Consider the following 15,488-nt stretch of genomic DNA (forward strand, 5'->3'; position numbering starts at 1 on the left):
CCTGCACTGTCTACAGTCTCTGGTCATCCCCTGCACTGTCTACAGTCTCTGGTCATCCCCTGCACTGTCTACAGTCTCTGGTCATCCCCTGCACTGTCTACAGTCTCTGGTCATCCCCTGCACTGTCTACAGTCTCTGGTCATCCCCTGCACTGTCTACAGTCTCTGGTCATCCCCTGCACTGTCTACAGTCTCTGGTCATCCCCTGCACTGTCTACAGTCTCTGGTCATCCCCTGCACTGTCTACAGTCTCTGGTCATCCCCTGCACTGTCTGCAGTCTCTGGTCATCCCCTGCACTGTCTACAGTCTCTGGTCATCCCCTGCACTGTCTACAGTCTCTGGTCATCCCCTGCACTGTCTACAGTCTCTGGTCATCCCCTGCACTGTCTACAGTCTCTGGTCATCCCCTGCACTGTCTACAGTCTCTGGTCATCCCCTGCACTGTCTACAGTCTCTGGTCATCCCCTGCACTGTCTACAGTCTCTGGTCATCCCCTGCACTGTCTACAGTCTCTGGTCATCCCCTGCACTGTCTACAGTCTCTGGTCATCCCCTGCACTGTCTACAGTCTCTGGTCATCCCCTGCACTGTCTACAGTCTCTGGTCACCCCCTGCACTGTCTACAGTCTCTGGTCACCCCCTGCACTGTCTACAGTCTCTGGTCACCCCCTGCACTGTCTACAGTCTCTGGTCACCCCCTGCACTGTCTACAGTCTCTGGTCATCCCCTGCACTGTCTACAGTCTCTGGTCACCCCCTGCACTGTCTACAGTCTCTGGTCACCCCCTGCACTGTCTACAGTCTCTGGTCATCCCCTGCACTGTCTACAGTCTCTGGTCATCCCCTGCACTGTCTACAGTCTCTGGTCATCCCCTGCACTGTCTACAGTCTCTGGTCATCCCCTGCACTGTCTACAGTCTCTGGTCATCCCCTGCACTGTCTACAGTCTCTGGTCATCCCCTGCACTGTCTACAGTCTCTGGTCATCCCCTGCACTGTCTACAGTCTCTGGTCATCCCCTGCACTGTCTACAGTCTCTGGTCATCCCCTGCACTGTCTACAGTCTCTGGTCATCCCCTGCACTGTCTACAGTCTCTGGTCATCCCCTGCACTGTCTACAGTCTCTGGTCATCCCCTGCACTGTCTACAGTCTCTGGTCATCCCCTGCACTGTCTACAGTCTCTGGTCATCCCCTGCACTGTCTACAGTCTCTGGTCATCCCCTGCACTGTCTACAGTCTCTGGTCATCCCCTGCACTGTCTACAGTCTCTGGTCATCCCCTGCACTGTCTACAGTCTCTGGTCATCCCCTGCACTGTCTACAGTCTCTGGTCATCCCCTGCACTGTCTGCAGTCTCTGGTCATCCCCTGCACTGTCTGCAGTCTCTGGTCATCCCCTGCACTGTCTGCAGTCTCTGGTCATCCCCTGCACTGTCTGCAGTCTCTGGTCATCCCCTGCACTGTCTGCAGTCTCTGGTCATCCCCTGCACTGTCTGCAGTCTCTGGTCATCTCCTGTACTGTGCCCGCAGTCTCTGGTCATCTCCTGTACTGTGTCCCCAGTCTCTGGTCATCTCCTGTACTGTGTCCCCAGTCTCTGGTCATCTCCTGTACTGTGTCCCCAGTCTCTGGTCATCTCCTGTACTGTGTCCCCAGTCTCTGGTCATCTCCTGTACTGTGTCCCCAGTCTCTGGTCATCTCCTGTACTGTGTCCCCAGTCTCTGGTCATCTCCTGTACTGTGTCCCCAGTCTCTGGTCATCTCCTGTACTGTGTCCCCAGTCTCTGGTCATCTCCTGTACTGTGTCCCCAGTCTCTGGTCATCTCCTGTACTGTGTCCCCAGTCTCTGGTCATCTCCTGTACTGTGTCCCCAGTCTCTGGTCATCTCCTGTACTGTGTCCCCAGTCTCTGGTCATCTCCTGTACTGTGTCCCCAGTCTCTGGTCATCTCCTGTACTGTGTCCCCAGTCTCTGGTCATCTCCTGTACTGTGTCCCCAGTCTCTGGTCATCTCCTGTACTGTGTCCCCAGTCTCTGGTCATCTCCTGTACTGTGTCCCCAGTCTCTGGTCATCTCCTGTACTGTGTCCCCAGTCTCTGGTCATCTCCTGTACTGTGTCCCCAGTCTCTGGTCATCTCCTGTACTGTGTCCCCAGTCTCTGGTCATCTCCTGTACTGTGTCCCCAGTCTCTGGTCATCTCCTGTACTGTGTCCCCAGTCTCTGGTCATCTCCTGTACTGTGTCCCCAGTCTCTGGTCATCTCCTGTACTGTGTCCCCAGTCTCTGGTCATCTCCTGTACTGTGTCCCCAGTCTCTGGTCATCTCCTGTACTGTGTCCCCAGTCTCTGGTCATCTCCTGTACTGTGTCCCCAGTCTCTGGTCATCTCCTGTACTGTGTCCCCAGTCTCTGGTCATCTCCTGTACTGTGTCCCCAGTCTCTGGTCATCTCCTGTACTGTGTCCCCAGTCTCTGGTCATCTCCTGTACTGTGTCCCCAGTCTCTGGTCATCTCCTGTACTGTGTCCCCAGTCTCTGGTCATCTCCTGTACTGTGTCCCCAGTCTCTGGTCATCTCCTGTACTGTGTCCCCAGTCTCTGGTCATCTCCTGTACTGTGTCCCCAGTCTCTGGTCATCTCCTGTACTGTGTCCCCAGTCTCTGGTCATCTCCTGTACTGTGTCCCCAGTCTCTGGTCATCTCCTGTACTGTGTCCCCAGTCTCTGGTCATCTCCTGTACTGTGTCCCCAGTCTCTGGTCATCTCCTGTACTGTGTCCCCAGTCTCTGGTCATCTCCTGTACTGTGTCCCCAGTCTCTGGTCATCTCCTGTACTGTGTCCCCAGTCTCTGGTCATCTCCTGTACTGTGTCCCCAGTCTCTGGTCATCTCCTGTACTGTGTCCCCAGTCTCTGGTCATCTCCTGTACTGTGTCCCCAGTCTCTGGTCATCTCCTGTACTGTGTCCCCAGTCTCTGGTCATCTCCTGTACTGTGTCCCCAGTCTCTGGTCATCTCCTGTACTGTGTCCCCAGTCTCTGGTCATCTCCTGTACTGTGTCCCCAGTCTCTGGTCATCTCCTGTACTGTGTCCCCAGTCTCTGGTCATCTCCTGTACTGTGTCCCCAGTCTCTGGTCATCTCCTGTACTGTGTCCCCAGTCTCTGGTCATCTCCTGTACTGTGTCCCCAGTCTCTGGTCATCTCCTGTACTGTGTCCCCAGTCTCTGGTCATCTCCTGTACTGTGTCCCCAGTCTCTGGTCATCTCCTGTACTGTGTCCCCAGTCTCTGGTCATCTCCTGTACTGTGTCCCCAGTCTCTGGTCATCTCCTGTACTGTGTCCCCAGTCTCTGGTCATCTCCTGTACTGTGTCCCCAGTCTCTGGTCATCTCCTGTACTGTGTCCGCAGTCTCTGGTCATCTCCTGTACTGTGTCCGCAGTCTCTGGTCATCTCCTGCACTGTGTCCGCAGTCTCCTGTCATCTCCTGTACTGTGTCCGCAGTCTTTGGTCATCTCCTGTATTGTGTCCGCAGTCTCTGGTCATCCCCTGTACTGTGTCTGCAGTCCATTGGTTCAGAATATTTTTTTTCTTGTTTTTCGCCTCTAAAACCTAGGTGCGTCTTATGGTCAGGTGCGTCTTATGGAGTGAAAAATACAGTAATAAGAGGCATGGTGAGTATTTTGCAGATCTCATTTTTTTCTCAACAGGTTCTGAAAAAGAAAAAAGAAAAAAATATGTTTTCGTGTTATGTCTTCATTTTTCAACAACGAGATCTGCAAAATGCGCACCATGCTTCTTATCATATTCCTTGGGGTGTCAACTTTCGAAAAAGGGATCATTTGGGTGGGGGAGTGTTTGTACTATTCTGGCATTTCAGGGCTTCCGAAACTCTAATATTTAGTCAGGAAGTGTAACGTGGACATAAAGACTTTTAACAGCCTGAAAGTGCTTATTGGATTTTGGGGTCCTGTATGGGGCTACACTCAGTGGCGTATTTACCACAAGGCATTTACTTAGGGTGGCATTTTTTCAGGGGGGCAGCAGAATTTTTCAGGGGGGCAGTGCCGCCCTCCGAAAGAAGGGATGGAAGAAAGGACATACGAAGCATGGGGACCAGGTGGGATCCGAGAGAGGCTGCAGGCTGCTTGATGGTTTATACAGAGCCTGACTATTGTTCCCGGGGATGTCCGGAGCTGTGAAAGTGAGTGTCTTCTCTCTTTGCCAGGGTCTTTTTCGGGGTGCCTTTTGGGTTGGGTTACCAGGAATGGCATTGGGAAAATGCCTCTCGTGTAGCTGGTTCACTGCATCTGTGTTGGGGGTTTGGGCTACAGCACCTTCTGGACACAAAAGGGCATTGATGAGCTCTTTCTGGAGTTTTAGGAAAGATCCACTTTGTACAGTTGCTTTGTAAAGCACAAAAGCGTTATATAGAGCCAATTGAAGTGTCTGCATGAATAGAAGAGAGGACTAAAATATCCCATTTGTCCTTCCACTTCACTGCGAGCAATTCATAATTTTTCAAGCAGCCTTTTTCCCCCTAAGACGGATATTTGCAGGCCACTGGGGGCAGCCCTGGCGATTAGGTCACACGGTGCCACATGTATCAATTCCAAGATTGTACAAATATCTAAATACTGGCAAGCTTGTATAAAAATTGTCCACACCAGAAGTGGTACCCCATATGGAAAAAGGGTGACACTGAGTCACAAACTATCTTGCCACTGCTCCCCATGTAGTCTGGGCATCCAGGGGGGGGCTCCATGTGACTATCTTTTCCCTTGTAAATCCAAAAATTCCATGTATAGCCTGTTGCCCTCTCACAGGTCTTATACATCTTGACCCCACATCTGGCATGCTTGCCGGGGAGAAATTGTCTGAATGCAAGGCGGCCAGAAAAACGAATGAGGGATTCATCAATGCAGATGTTTTGCTAGGCAGCATACACATCTGCATGTTTCTGGTGATGGCGATTTACGAGGGGTCAAATTTTGTGGAGCCAGTCAAATTCAGGGTCACTCCAAGGACGACAGAGTGTATTGTCGTTGAAATGCAGAAATTGCCTTATATTCTCATACCTACGCCTGGCCATGGCAGCAGAGAACACGGGCATATGATGAATTGGGTCTGTGGACCAATACAACCGCAATTCATTTTTTTTTTTTTATTAATGCCCATGTTGAGGGTTAGGACCAAAAAAAGGTTAAATTTGGTCTGAATTTGGGTTGGCAGCGATAAATTGTTGTGCATATAAATTGTTTTGATCCACAAGCAATCCATACAGATTTTCTGTGCAAAACAGCTCCAAAAAATCAAGGGGAGTAGTTAAATCTGCGGTTTCCACCTGAATTCCAGGTTGGGCAGTAAATGGGGGGGGGGGGGTACGGTTGCTGTAGAATTTGTGGGCTTCCAGTCAGGATTTGCAAGCACATTAGGAAGGACACTATGGGCTCTCTGGGCCTGTGTTTGAATTCTTGGTGGCTGTGGGACACTACTTGTGCTAGCCACCGCACCAGCATGTACTGCACTTTTGGGACTCCCCATGACACCAAGTGATACTGCAGTGTTGGTATGTAAAAACACCAGGATGTACTAGGCCGCTGGTGCTCACCAGTTCCCCAAAAGATAAAGCGGCACTAGTACTGGCAATCTGCTGTATATGAGAATCATCATGCAATTGTACCACCTCAGCAACCTGGGAACAGGGTTGGGTACGCCTGACCTTAGCAGGGACCTCTACTCCATCGTCTGAGCTATCTGTCAGGGTGCCACTGCTGTCTACAGGTTCATATTCTGAGCCCGATTCTGTCAGTGAGACTTCCCCTTCGCTCTCAAACGACATGGTCAGAATCTTGTAGGCCTCTTCATTAGAGTATCTTTTATTCGAAATTTTGGCTACTAAATTTACAGGTACCTAGTGTGATGCATTAACCCTAGCTGAAGTCACCTGTGACACAAACACAGTGATCAGTAAAAAAAAAATCTGTACACTGTACTGACACTGGTGACAGGGCAGTGAAGGGGTTAACTGAAGGGCGATCAGGGGGTTAAATGTGACCTAGCTGTGCTTTTACTCACATAGATCTGCTTTCTTCTCTCTCTGGAACGGAATGTGTCCTAGGGAGAGAAGATTGCATCATTTCCTGTGCCTGGATCTCTGATAGGGCAGTGATCAATCAGCAGATCCAGGCTGAACATCACTGGCCTGAATCTGCAGATTGATCGGTGCAGTACTGTATAACAGCACTGCCAGGTCGGTGGGCGTGCGCGCTGACCAACCCGTGACCACAGCGGGAGCACGGATCATGCATATATATCTGATTTTGCGCAGAGAGTCCACCCTGTAGCAGTAATCCTGCTATAGGGCGGAATTAAAGTGGTTAAAGGCCTTCACCAGGGAGTGAAAGGCTAGCAGTCACTAAAACAGGATAGCCAAGGTAGAGAGATATGCCCCTTGAGGGTACTCAAGACCAAATTCTGATCCAGTTATAATTGAGAATTTATACCCATGCAGCTTTGGTATGAACTAAAACGTTCCTCCTGTTAGAACAAATTGCAAATGGATTTGTGTTACGGTAAATGAAGATTGTAAAACCAAATGTCAACAAAAAGGGCTTGATAAATGCCAGAGACCATCAGCACACTGACCAGTAGGACTCCTGGGGGAGTTTACGATCTCCACCCGTTTAGTATTGCAGCATACTTTCTGGAAACAAACTCATGGTCATCCTGTGTAGTCATCTGTTCAAAAACTCAACTCTGAGCCTGGGACAGGAATTAACTACCGTATTTTCCGGCGTATAAGACGACTTTTCAACCCCTGAAAATCTTCTGAAAAGTCGGGGGTCGTCTTATACGCCGGTGAGAGCCGGTGTCAGGGCGGCACTTTTTCGAGGGGCGGCGCGGCGCCGCCCCCCCCCTCCTCCAACGGACACTAAGTACAGGGGTGGACAGAGGGGCTGCTGTACCTTACCTGGCTCCGGTCCCACGACGATCCGGTCCAGGAAGCGCGGCTGCTCCTTCTTTCAGTTCGGCAGCTCGATGGTCACGCGGCCGCTCGGCTCTGCCTCCTCACCGGTGATTGGGTGCCAGCACTGGAAAGGCACACAGGCGACCAATCACCGGTGAGGAGGCGGAGCCGAGCGGCCGCACTGGAAGAAGGAGCAGCCGCTCCTCTCCCCCACTGACAATAACGATGGGGCACTATTCCTCCTCCACACTGACACCAACGATGAGGCACTGTTCCTCTCCCACTGACACCAACGATGAGGCACTGTTCCTCCCCCACTGACACCAACGATGAGGCACTGTTCCTCCCCCACTGACACCAACGATGAGGCACTGTTCTCCCCACTGACACCAATGATGGGGCACTATTCCTCCTCCCCACTGACACCAATGATGGGGCACTATTCTCCCCACTGATACCAATGATGGGGCGCAATTCCTCCCACTGATACCAATGATGGGGCACAATTCCTCCCACTGACACCAATGATGGAGCACTATTCCTCCCACTGACACCAATGATGGGGCGCTATTCCTCCCACCGACTAATGATGGGGCACTATTCCTCACACACTGACACTAATGATGGGGCACCATCATTGGTGTCAGTGGGAGGAATAGTGTCCCATCATTGGTATCAGTGGGAGGAATAGTGCCCCATCATTGGAGTCAGTGGATGAAATAGTGCCACCAACGATGAGGCACTGTTCTCCCCACTGACACCAATGATGGGGCACTATTCCTCCTCCCCACTGACACCAATGATGGGGCACTATTCTCCCCACTGATACCAATGATGGGGCGCAATTCCTCCCATTGACACCAATGATGGAGCACTATTCCTCCCACTGACACCAATGATGGAGCACTATTCCTCCCACTGACACCAATGATGGGGCGCTATTCCTCCCACTGACACCAATGATGGGGTGCTATTCCTCCCACTGACACCAATGATGGGCCGCTATTCCTCCCATTGACACCAATGATGGAGCACTATTCCTCCCACTGACACCAATGATGGAGCACTATTCCTCCCACTGACACCAATGATGGGGCACTATTCCTCCCACCGACTAATGATGGGGCACTATTCCTCCCACTGACTAATGATGGGGCACTATTCCTCACACACTGACACTAATGATGGGGCACCATCATTGGTGTCAGTGGGAGGAATAGTGTCCCATCATTGGTATCAGTGGGAGGAATAGTGCCCCATCATTGGTGTCAGTGGATGAAATAGTGCCCCATCATTGGTGTCAATGGGAGGAGTAGTGCCTCATCATTGGTGTCAGTGGGAGGAATAGCACCCCATCATTGGAATACCAAACTGAAATACCATACCATATTGAAATCAAATCTGATGTTTTTTCATTTTTATTTGGTGTGCGTTGGAAGAGGGGTAGTCTTATACAGCGAGTATAGCTCAAACCCTATATTTTAACAGGAAAAGTAGGGGGTCGTCTTATACGCCCACTCGTCTTATACGCCGGAAAATACGGTATTTGACCTCTGGTGCAAGACTTCTTTAATGATGGATCAAGGATGAGCTTCACAGAGACCCAACTGAGGGTGAGTTCCAAGCTTTGGCATAAAGCTCTGGTGTGAAATATTTGACAAGACAGAATGATTGTATGTTTAGCCTTAATGAAGGACCCTTTCCATCTTCCTGCCATCTGATTTCTTTATCCATTTACCTTTATGTAACTTGTATTTACATATATCCCCACTTGTAATTAGACTCTATGCATATGCAATTGTAAATAAACTCAACCTTTATTTTAAGATCCACTTGTCCCTAATTAAAAGGCACCTAAAAAAGCACATTCTACAAGACCCAACTGGAGAATGTCCAGGATATATACCATAGAGTACCATATAGGAACTTTCTACTTTTGCAAAGTGAGCTTGTGATTGTGGACCTTTGCAAGAAGTGGACTTCCCAGCTCAGGGATGTGTAACAATGACCAAAATCAGATAAACCTGTTTCTCATGACCTGGTTTTCAACAACCAAGCCAGTAAAGCCAGAGATCAAGAAGCAGAATGGAAAATTGGTCAATGAGACAGAAGTTCTGGGCAGTCTTGAAGCAGGCACAGAGAATATGCAAGGAGCCTGAATATATCCAAATACCACACACTTGTCTGTGCTCTGCCGTGGCATTGTCTGACTGAAACTTTGTCTGGAGCTGATGTTTAAAGGACAGGCAAATAGCCTTCAAGTGGTTGTAAAGACAGAAGGTCTTATACCTTCATGCATTCTAGGGCTTCTTTTGCGTTGAAAGGCCCTGCATGCAGCCTGCTTTGCTGGATGTAAATTTATTGTATGATCCAGACATATAGCCCTTAACCCTGGCTCCATTCTCACAGATCCTTCTATACTGCAATGTTTAGAATTCCTATTTACAACTTTGGGGTTTGTTTGGACAGTAAAAGGGACACCCTGCTGCAAGTCCTGGACTCCCAAGCTAGCCAAGTCAGGCTCCAAGGCCCTGTGCAGTGATGGGGCACTACAACTTCTCCAATTAGAGGAATGTCTCTCAGACTTCACTGCTGCCTGGTTCTGGGTTGTCATCTCCAGAGGGTACAAACTAGGATTTTGCAGAGGAAAGTTTCATGGTTTCTACTCCAACATATTAATGGTTCTGATGGCCATGGGTGGCATTATAGTTTTGAAGTCCCTAAATGTCTTCCTCCAGGTTACATAGTCCAATGACTGACCTGGCTGACTATGTCTAGATCACACTGCAAATTTCTATGGAGCAAAGCAGGCTGCATGGCAGGGCCTTTCAGCGCAAACAAAGCCTTAAGAAAAGACAAGTGTATCTTATCTACAAAGTCTTTAAATACCAGAATATCTTCTACTGGGACCATCAAGTACTTGTTAAGGAAGGCAATAATAAGATAAAACTCTGCACAAAAAAGAGGTAGAAGACAGGTGTACACAAGCAATGATATAAATTAAATGAGATTAAAAACACTGCCAAATGGAGTCCATATATATTGTGTGTGTATTGAGCCTTAATATACTTGGGGATTTAACAGCAGCTGCCATCCTGCAGAGTGAGCCAGCAAGGGAGAGAGGGAAGGAGGCACCACAAGGTGCAGTGTAGTAAAAAAAAAACCAAAAAAAAAAACCACTTTAATAACAAACAGTAGAATGCACTCACAGGAGTAAAGGTACCGCATAGCTGCTTATCCGGAAGGGGGGGGGGGGGGTGTCTCTCTTCTCCATCAGACTTTTTCCACTGGCTGTTCCCTACGGGATGGAGAGGAGAGACCCCCTCGTTCGGATATGCAGATATGCTTTACCTTTATTTACACCTGTGAGTGCATTTCTACTGTTTTGTCATTAAAGTTTTTTTTACCTTACTGCACTTAGTGGCGCCTCCTTCCCTCTCTCCCTAAAGAAGGCAATAGCAGTATTCAGACAGTGCTGTCCACATTTTACAATACCCCTCCTTTATCTAGTACTGCTGAGCAACTTGTTCAGGATGCAGCCAACCACCCATTTTCCTCCCCCGTAAGCATGGCCAAACAGTAACTGATTTAGGGGGAGAAAAAGAAAGGAGGGCCTTTTCTGGCCCCTGCGGCTCGACGTTTCCCACAAGGTAGTGATTAATCTTAAACTCCACCATAGTGGTGAACAACTACTCCTTGCTTAGGCAGGAGGAGTGGAGGGAGCACTCAAGGGGACTGAGAAGGAATCTGAGGAAGGAAGGGACACAGATGAGGGACAAATAACCATGCTAAGATAAAGTCCTGAAGGGACATATATAGAGCCCCCTGACCACTGGTAGAACGTGTGCTGGAAAGCCCTTTTGCCCTATTCCTTTTTCGTTTATGTTTGGCCACATAGTAGTGAGTTAGACATATTTAGGGTATTCACAACCAGCTGCAGTTTAAGGGAAAGAAGTGGAATGTTATGCAATGGCCAAGTCAATCACCTGACCTGAATCTGATTGAGCATGCATTTCACTTGCTGAAGACAAAACGGAAGGCAAAATGCCCCAAGAACAAGCAGGAACTGAAGACAGTTGCAGTAGAGGCCTGGCAGAGCATCACCAGGGATGAAACCCAGCGTCTGGTGATGTCTATGTGTTCCAGACTTCAGGCTGTAATTGACTGCAAAGGATTTGCAACCAAGTATTAAAAAGTGAAAGTTTGATTTATGATTATTATTCTGTCCCATTACTTTTGGTCCCTTAACAAGTGGGAGGCACATATGCAAACTGTTGTAATTCCTACACCGTTCACCTGATTTAAATGTAAATACCCTCAAATTAAAGCTGACAGTCTGCAGTTAAAGCATATCTTGTTCGTTTCATTTCAAATCCATTGTGGTGGTGCATAGAGCCAAAAATGTTAGAATTGTGTCGATGTCCCAATATTTATGGACCTGACTGTATGTAGCAGAATACATTTGGCTTACATTTGTGTAGAAAGATTATTTGGAAAATGTTATAACAAATAACATTTTTTTTTCAAAATGTTCAGTACAAACTTTTAAAAAAAAAACCCAGTGGTGATTAAATATCACCATTAGAAGTCTCTATTTGTGTGAAAAAAATTATGCAAATTTCATATAGGTACAGTGTTGCATGACTGCACAATTCTCATTTAAAGTGCAACAGCGTTGAAAGGTGAAAATTGGCGTGGGTAGAAAGGGGGTAAAAGTGCCCTGCAGGCAAGTGGTTAACGTAGAACTTTAGTTAGAAAATTAAGTCCTGCTAGATCATTTCAGGCTGACCCCATTTGCAGGTATAGCTAGGTAATACAATAACCTCTTCCCATCCGGCCCATGTAGATAAACAGCCGGATGGGAGCGCTGCCGATGCGGGTGGACGTTTTTAAACGTCCCCCCGCATCCATTGCGCTGTATGGGACCTCTGTGTGAGGTCCCGATTCATGTGATCACTGATTGGCCAATCAGTGATCACATGAATAGTAGTAAACAAGATGTCACTTCCTGACATCATTGCTTACTACTTGCGAAATCTGTGAAGAGATCACAGAGGTCACATGGTACAAGGCTATTCACAACAGCCTTGTACCATGTGACAAGCTGTGACCAATCACAGCTCTCACAGTATTTCTCAATGGCTGCAGAAATGCAGCCAGAGAGAAGGAGAAATGATTGCTTTTACAGCCTTTATGGGTGTAAAAGCAATCAGTGTAAAAAAAAAGAAAAAAAAAATCTTCATCACCCCCCACAAGTGTCACAATGGTGACACTATGTTAAAAAAAAACAAAAAACACATTTTTGGTTATAAACTAGTTTGGGTAATTTTTTTTTTTACTAAAAAGATAGATGAATACATTTTGGCCAAGATTTATGAAGAAAGATTATTTGCAAAATTTTATTAGAAAAACTTTTTTTTCCAAAGTTTTTGGACTTTTTCATTTATATAGCAAAAAAAAAATAAAAATCCCAGTGGTGAATAAATACCTCCAAAATAAAGTTTTATCTGTCTCAAAAAAATGCTAAAAAATTCACATGGATACAGTGTTGCATGACCGCGCAATTGTCATTCCAAGTGTGACAGCACTGAAAGCTGAAAATTGGCCTGGACTGGAAGGGGGTGAAAGTGTCTGGATTTGAAGTGGTTAAAAATAAGTGCCTTTGCTGTTTAAAATCCAGTATTACAAGGTCTCACCCTGCTCTGCACATGCTTAGTTGCTTTCTGTTTTTAGGCACGGAGCCAAAATTCTAGACGCCGATCTGCTGATATCCTAAAAATGTAATGCTGCTCAGAGGCTCTGACAAGAAGAAACAGGATCAGCACACACTAATTTTGGTAGTAAAATTATTAATCTGGAATGAATTTTTCTTGCTAAAGAACATTATTTGTTATCAAGTTGTTATGGGTAAAGTTCCACTTTAATTCAGATTCCTTGTTGCCTTGCTTCCTTGGATTGGGGGCTAAAACACCCAGCAACTATGTGTCTATTTGTGTGCAAAGAGGAATACACAGTAGTTCTGCAGCCATAAAATAGTAATTATAATATTTAAGATAGAAATAAGTACCTTAAGGAAGTTCCAGATATTCTTCTCAATTGTATGCGAAGAGGTCTGTACTTTATTTTGGCAGTAGCCCAGGAGATTACCAGATAGCAAAGCTGCTTGTAGCTCACTTGACCGTGCCAAGAACTCCTTTTCAGTAGTCACCTGACTGATGTAGACCTGGCGAGTATTGGGTTCTTGAGTTGCTTGCACACTTATTTTAGGGTTGTCAAATGAAACCATTTTTCCTCCAAACTGGAAGAGAACACATGGGACTAGATAAGATAAAAACATATCTCCAACTCTTCTATAGTCAGTTTAAATGATCAGTTTGCCAAAAATCATACAGTGTGGATTAAGATAGGATCAATAAAAAAGGCAAATGCAACGAATGTCCAGGTTTCAGAAGAACTTTAAAGTGGCATGAAACCCAAAAGCATAACATTTATTACATTGCAGCTTAACAATTCTTAGATGTGATAGCTGCATTAAGCATCCCAAAGATTATGCAATTTCTCATCTTCCACCACAGGTGGAAGGAAAGAAAACTGCTCGATTACCTCATCAACACCGATTCCCTCCTGCAGCACTATTGTGTTCTTCCCTGTCAGCAGAACACAATGATCACTGCTTGCAGCTATAGCCACCTGTAGTAAATCACACGCAAAAAAATCCGAAAGACTGGATCGACTTCAGTACAACCAGCCTGCCCATAGATGGATCGAATCTCGGCCAGTCCCTGCTGAACCGGCCAAAATTCAATCCATCTATAGCCGACTTTTCACACCTAACACTCCTGTGGTCCAACATGCCCTTCCAAACACAGCTCTAATGAACATTACTGTCACCACTGAAGACGGGTCAGAGAGCTAGACTGCAGAGTGTGTGTGTGTGTACAGCAGTACAACTCATACTACTGCTAAATTTTAAATCCCTACTGCAGCTTATCAGATAAGTTAAAATTAAAGGGTGACTACACTTTCGTGGGGGAAAAAAAATTAGCAAGTAATAAAAAAAATAATAATATCACGTGTACAATTGCGACTCATTGTAAATGAATGTTATTAAAAACTACCTTTCCTTTTCAATCTGCAGTGTTATAATCTTCTGTAAAATGCAATGCAATATGGATACCTGGAGGAGTTCTGTACACAAAGTGTGGTAAAATCAGTGAGCCAATCACACATGCAGGAAGTGATATTTCCAGAGGGCATTCTGTACAGAGGTCTGAATTAAGACACAAGTCAGATTTTTGGCAGCCTCTGCAACAGATATAATTTTTGGTGAGGTACGCCTAACCCCTGGTTCACATATTCACATTCCTGTGGGCCGCTGTTTGCGCGGGCACGAGAGCCCATTCATCTGAATGGACTCCTGTGCCCCAGGACACGCAGTGAAGAAGTCCCTGCACTTCTTTGGAAAACGGTTCCCAGTACGGTTGCGATTTCCAGTGTGAGCGGTGTGCCATTAGAATTAATGGAACCCGCCTGTGGGTCCACATTCCTCTGTGCGGGTCGTGGTGCGGCTGCACAGATTTTTGTGCAGATCTGCAGTGGCACCACCCGCACAGAAGCAAACCTAGCCTAAAGGGAGATCAAGTCTAAAGAGATGCAGACCTTGCCAATTTCCTTATAAGAGTCCTGCAGGTGCAGCAGCTGCCACCAGTGATTTGGAAGCTAACAACCGATGCCAGCCTCTCGGATTGTAGGGCTGTTCTAGAAGGGATCACAGTCCAGGGCACGCTGTCACCGCAGAAAAAGATCCTTCCCATCAATATCCTGGAGCATCGGGCGGTGCCGGCTTGCCCTGAGATACTGGACGACCAGGCTTCATGGTTGGCCATTGGCCAGTAAAGGTTCAGTCCGAGAATGCTACAGCACAGGCATACATCAACCACCAAGGCGGTACCAAGAGCTGAACCAGACCTCACAATCTAGCTTCGGCAGAAGGGCATATTCAATTCTGTCAGCAGTATTCATTCCAGGCATAGAAAATTGGCAGGCGGACTAACTCAGTCATTGGCTGTTTCCGGGGAATGGGCTCTGCATCCCGAGGTGTTCTTGGCAATCTGCCAGCGATGTGTGTTCCCAGACGTAGATCTATTGGCGTCCAGGTTCAACAGCAAGGTGGACAGGTTTGTGTCCAGGACGCGGGAACCTTTTGTGATAGGGGTAGATGCCTTGGTGATACCATAGTTACATAGTTAGTCTGGCTGAAAAAGACCAAAGTCCATCCAGTTCAACCAAAAGAAAAAAAAAAGTTACAATCCTATACCACAGTTGATCCAGAGGAAGGCAAAAACCCAGCAAAGCATGATCCAGTTTGCTCCTGCTGGGGAACAAATTCCTTCCTGATCCCCCAAGAGGCAATCAGATATTCCCTGAATCAACTTTACCTATAAAATGTTACTATCCAGTTATATTCTGTGTATCTTGGAAAGAATCCAGGCCTCTTTTAAAGCAATCCACAGAGCTGGCTAGAACTCTTGAGGGAGTCTATT

The 15,488-nt window shown here is 47.1% G+C and overlaps 1 protein-coding gene across 2 annotated transcripts in view; it reads right to left on the minus strand.

Moving 5' to 3' along the window:
* SEC31B (SEC31 homolog B, COPII component) overlaps window positions 1-15,488 on the minus strand; it is a 186,995-nt gene that overhangs the window by 96,953 nt on the left and 74,554 nt on the right. For both annotated transcript variants that reach the window (XM_089677220.1, XM_089677218.1), the window contains exon 11: window positions 13,013-13,243. In XM_089677220.1, coding sequence (XP_089533346.1) covers window positions 13,013-13,243 — 231 coding nt within the window. The remainder of the gene's footprint in view (window positions 1-13,012; window positions 13,244-15,488) is intronic.

This window comes from Staurois parvus, unplaced genomic scaffold (genome assembly GCF_062004578.1).
Source record: "Staurois parvus isolate SC_StPar_1 unplaced genomic scaffold, SC_StPar_1.0 ptg000182l, whole genome shotgun sequence".
NCBI lineage: Eukaryota > Metazoa > Chordata > Amphibia > Anura > Ranidae > Staurois > Staurois parvus.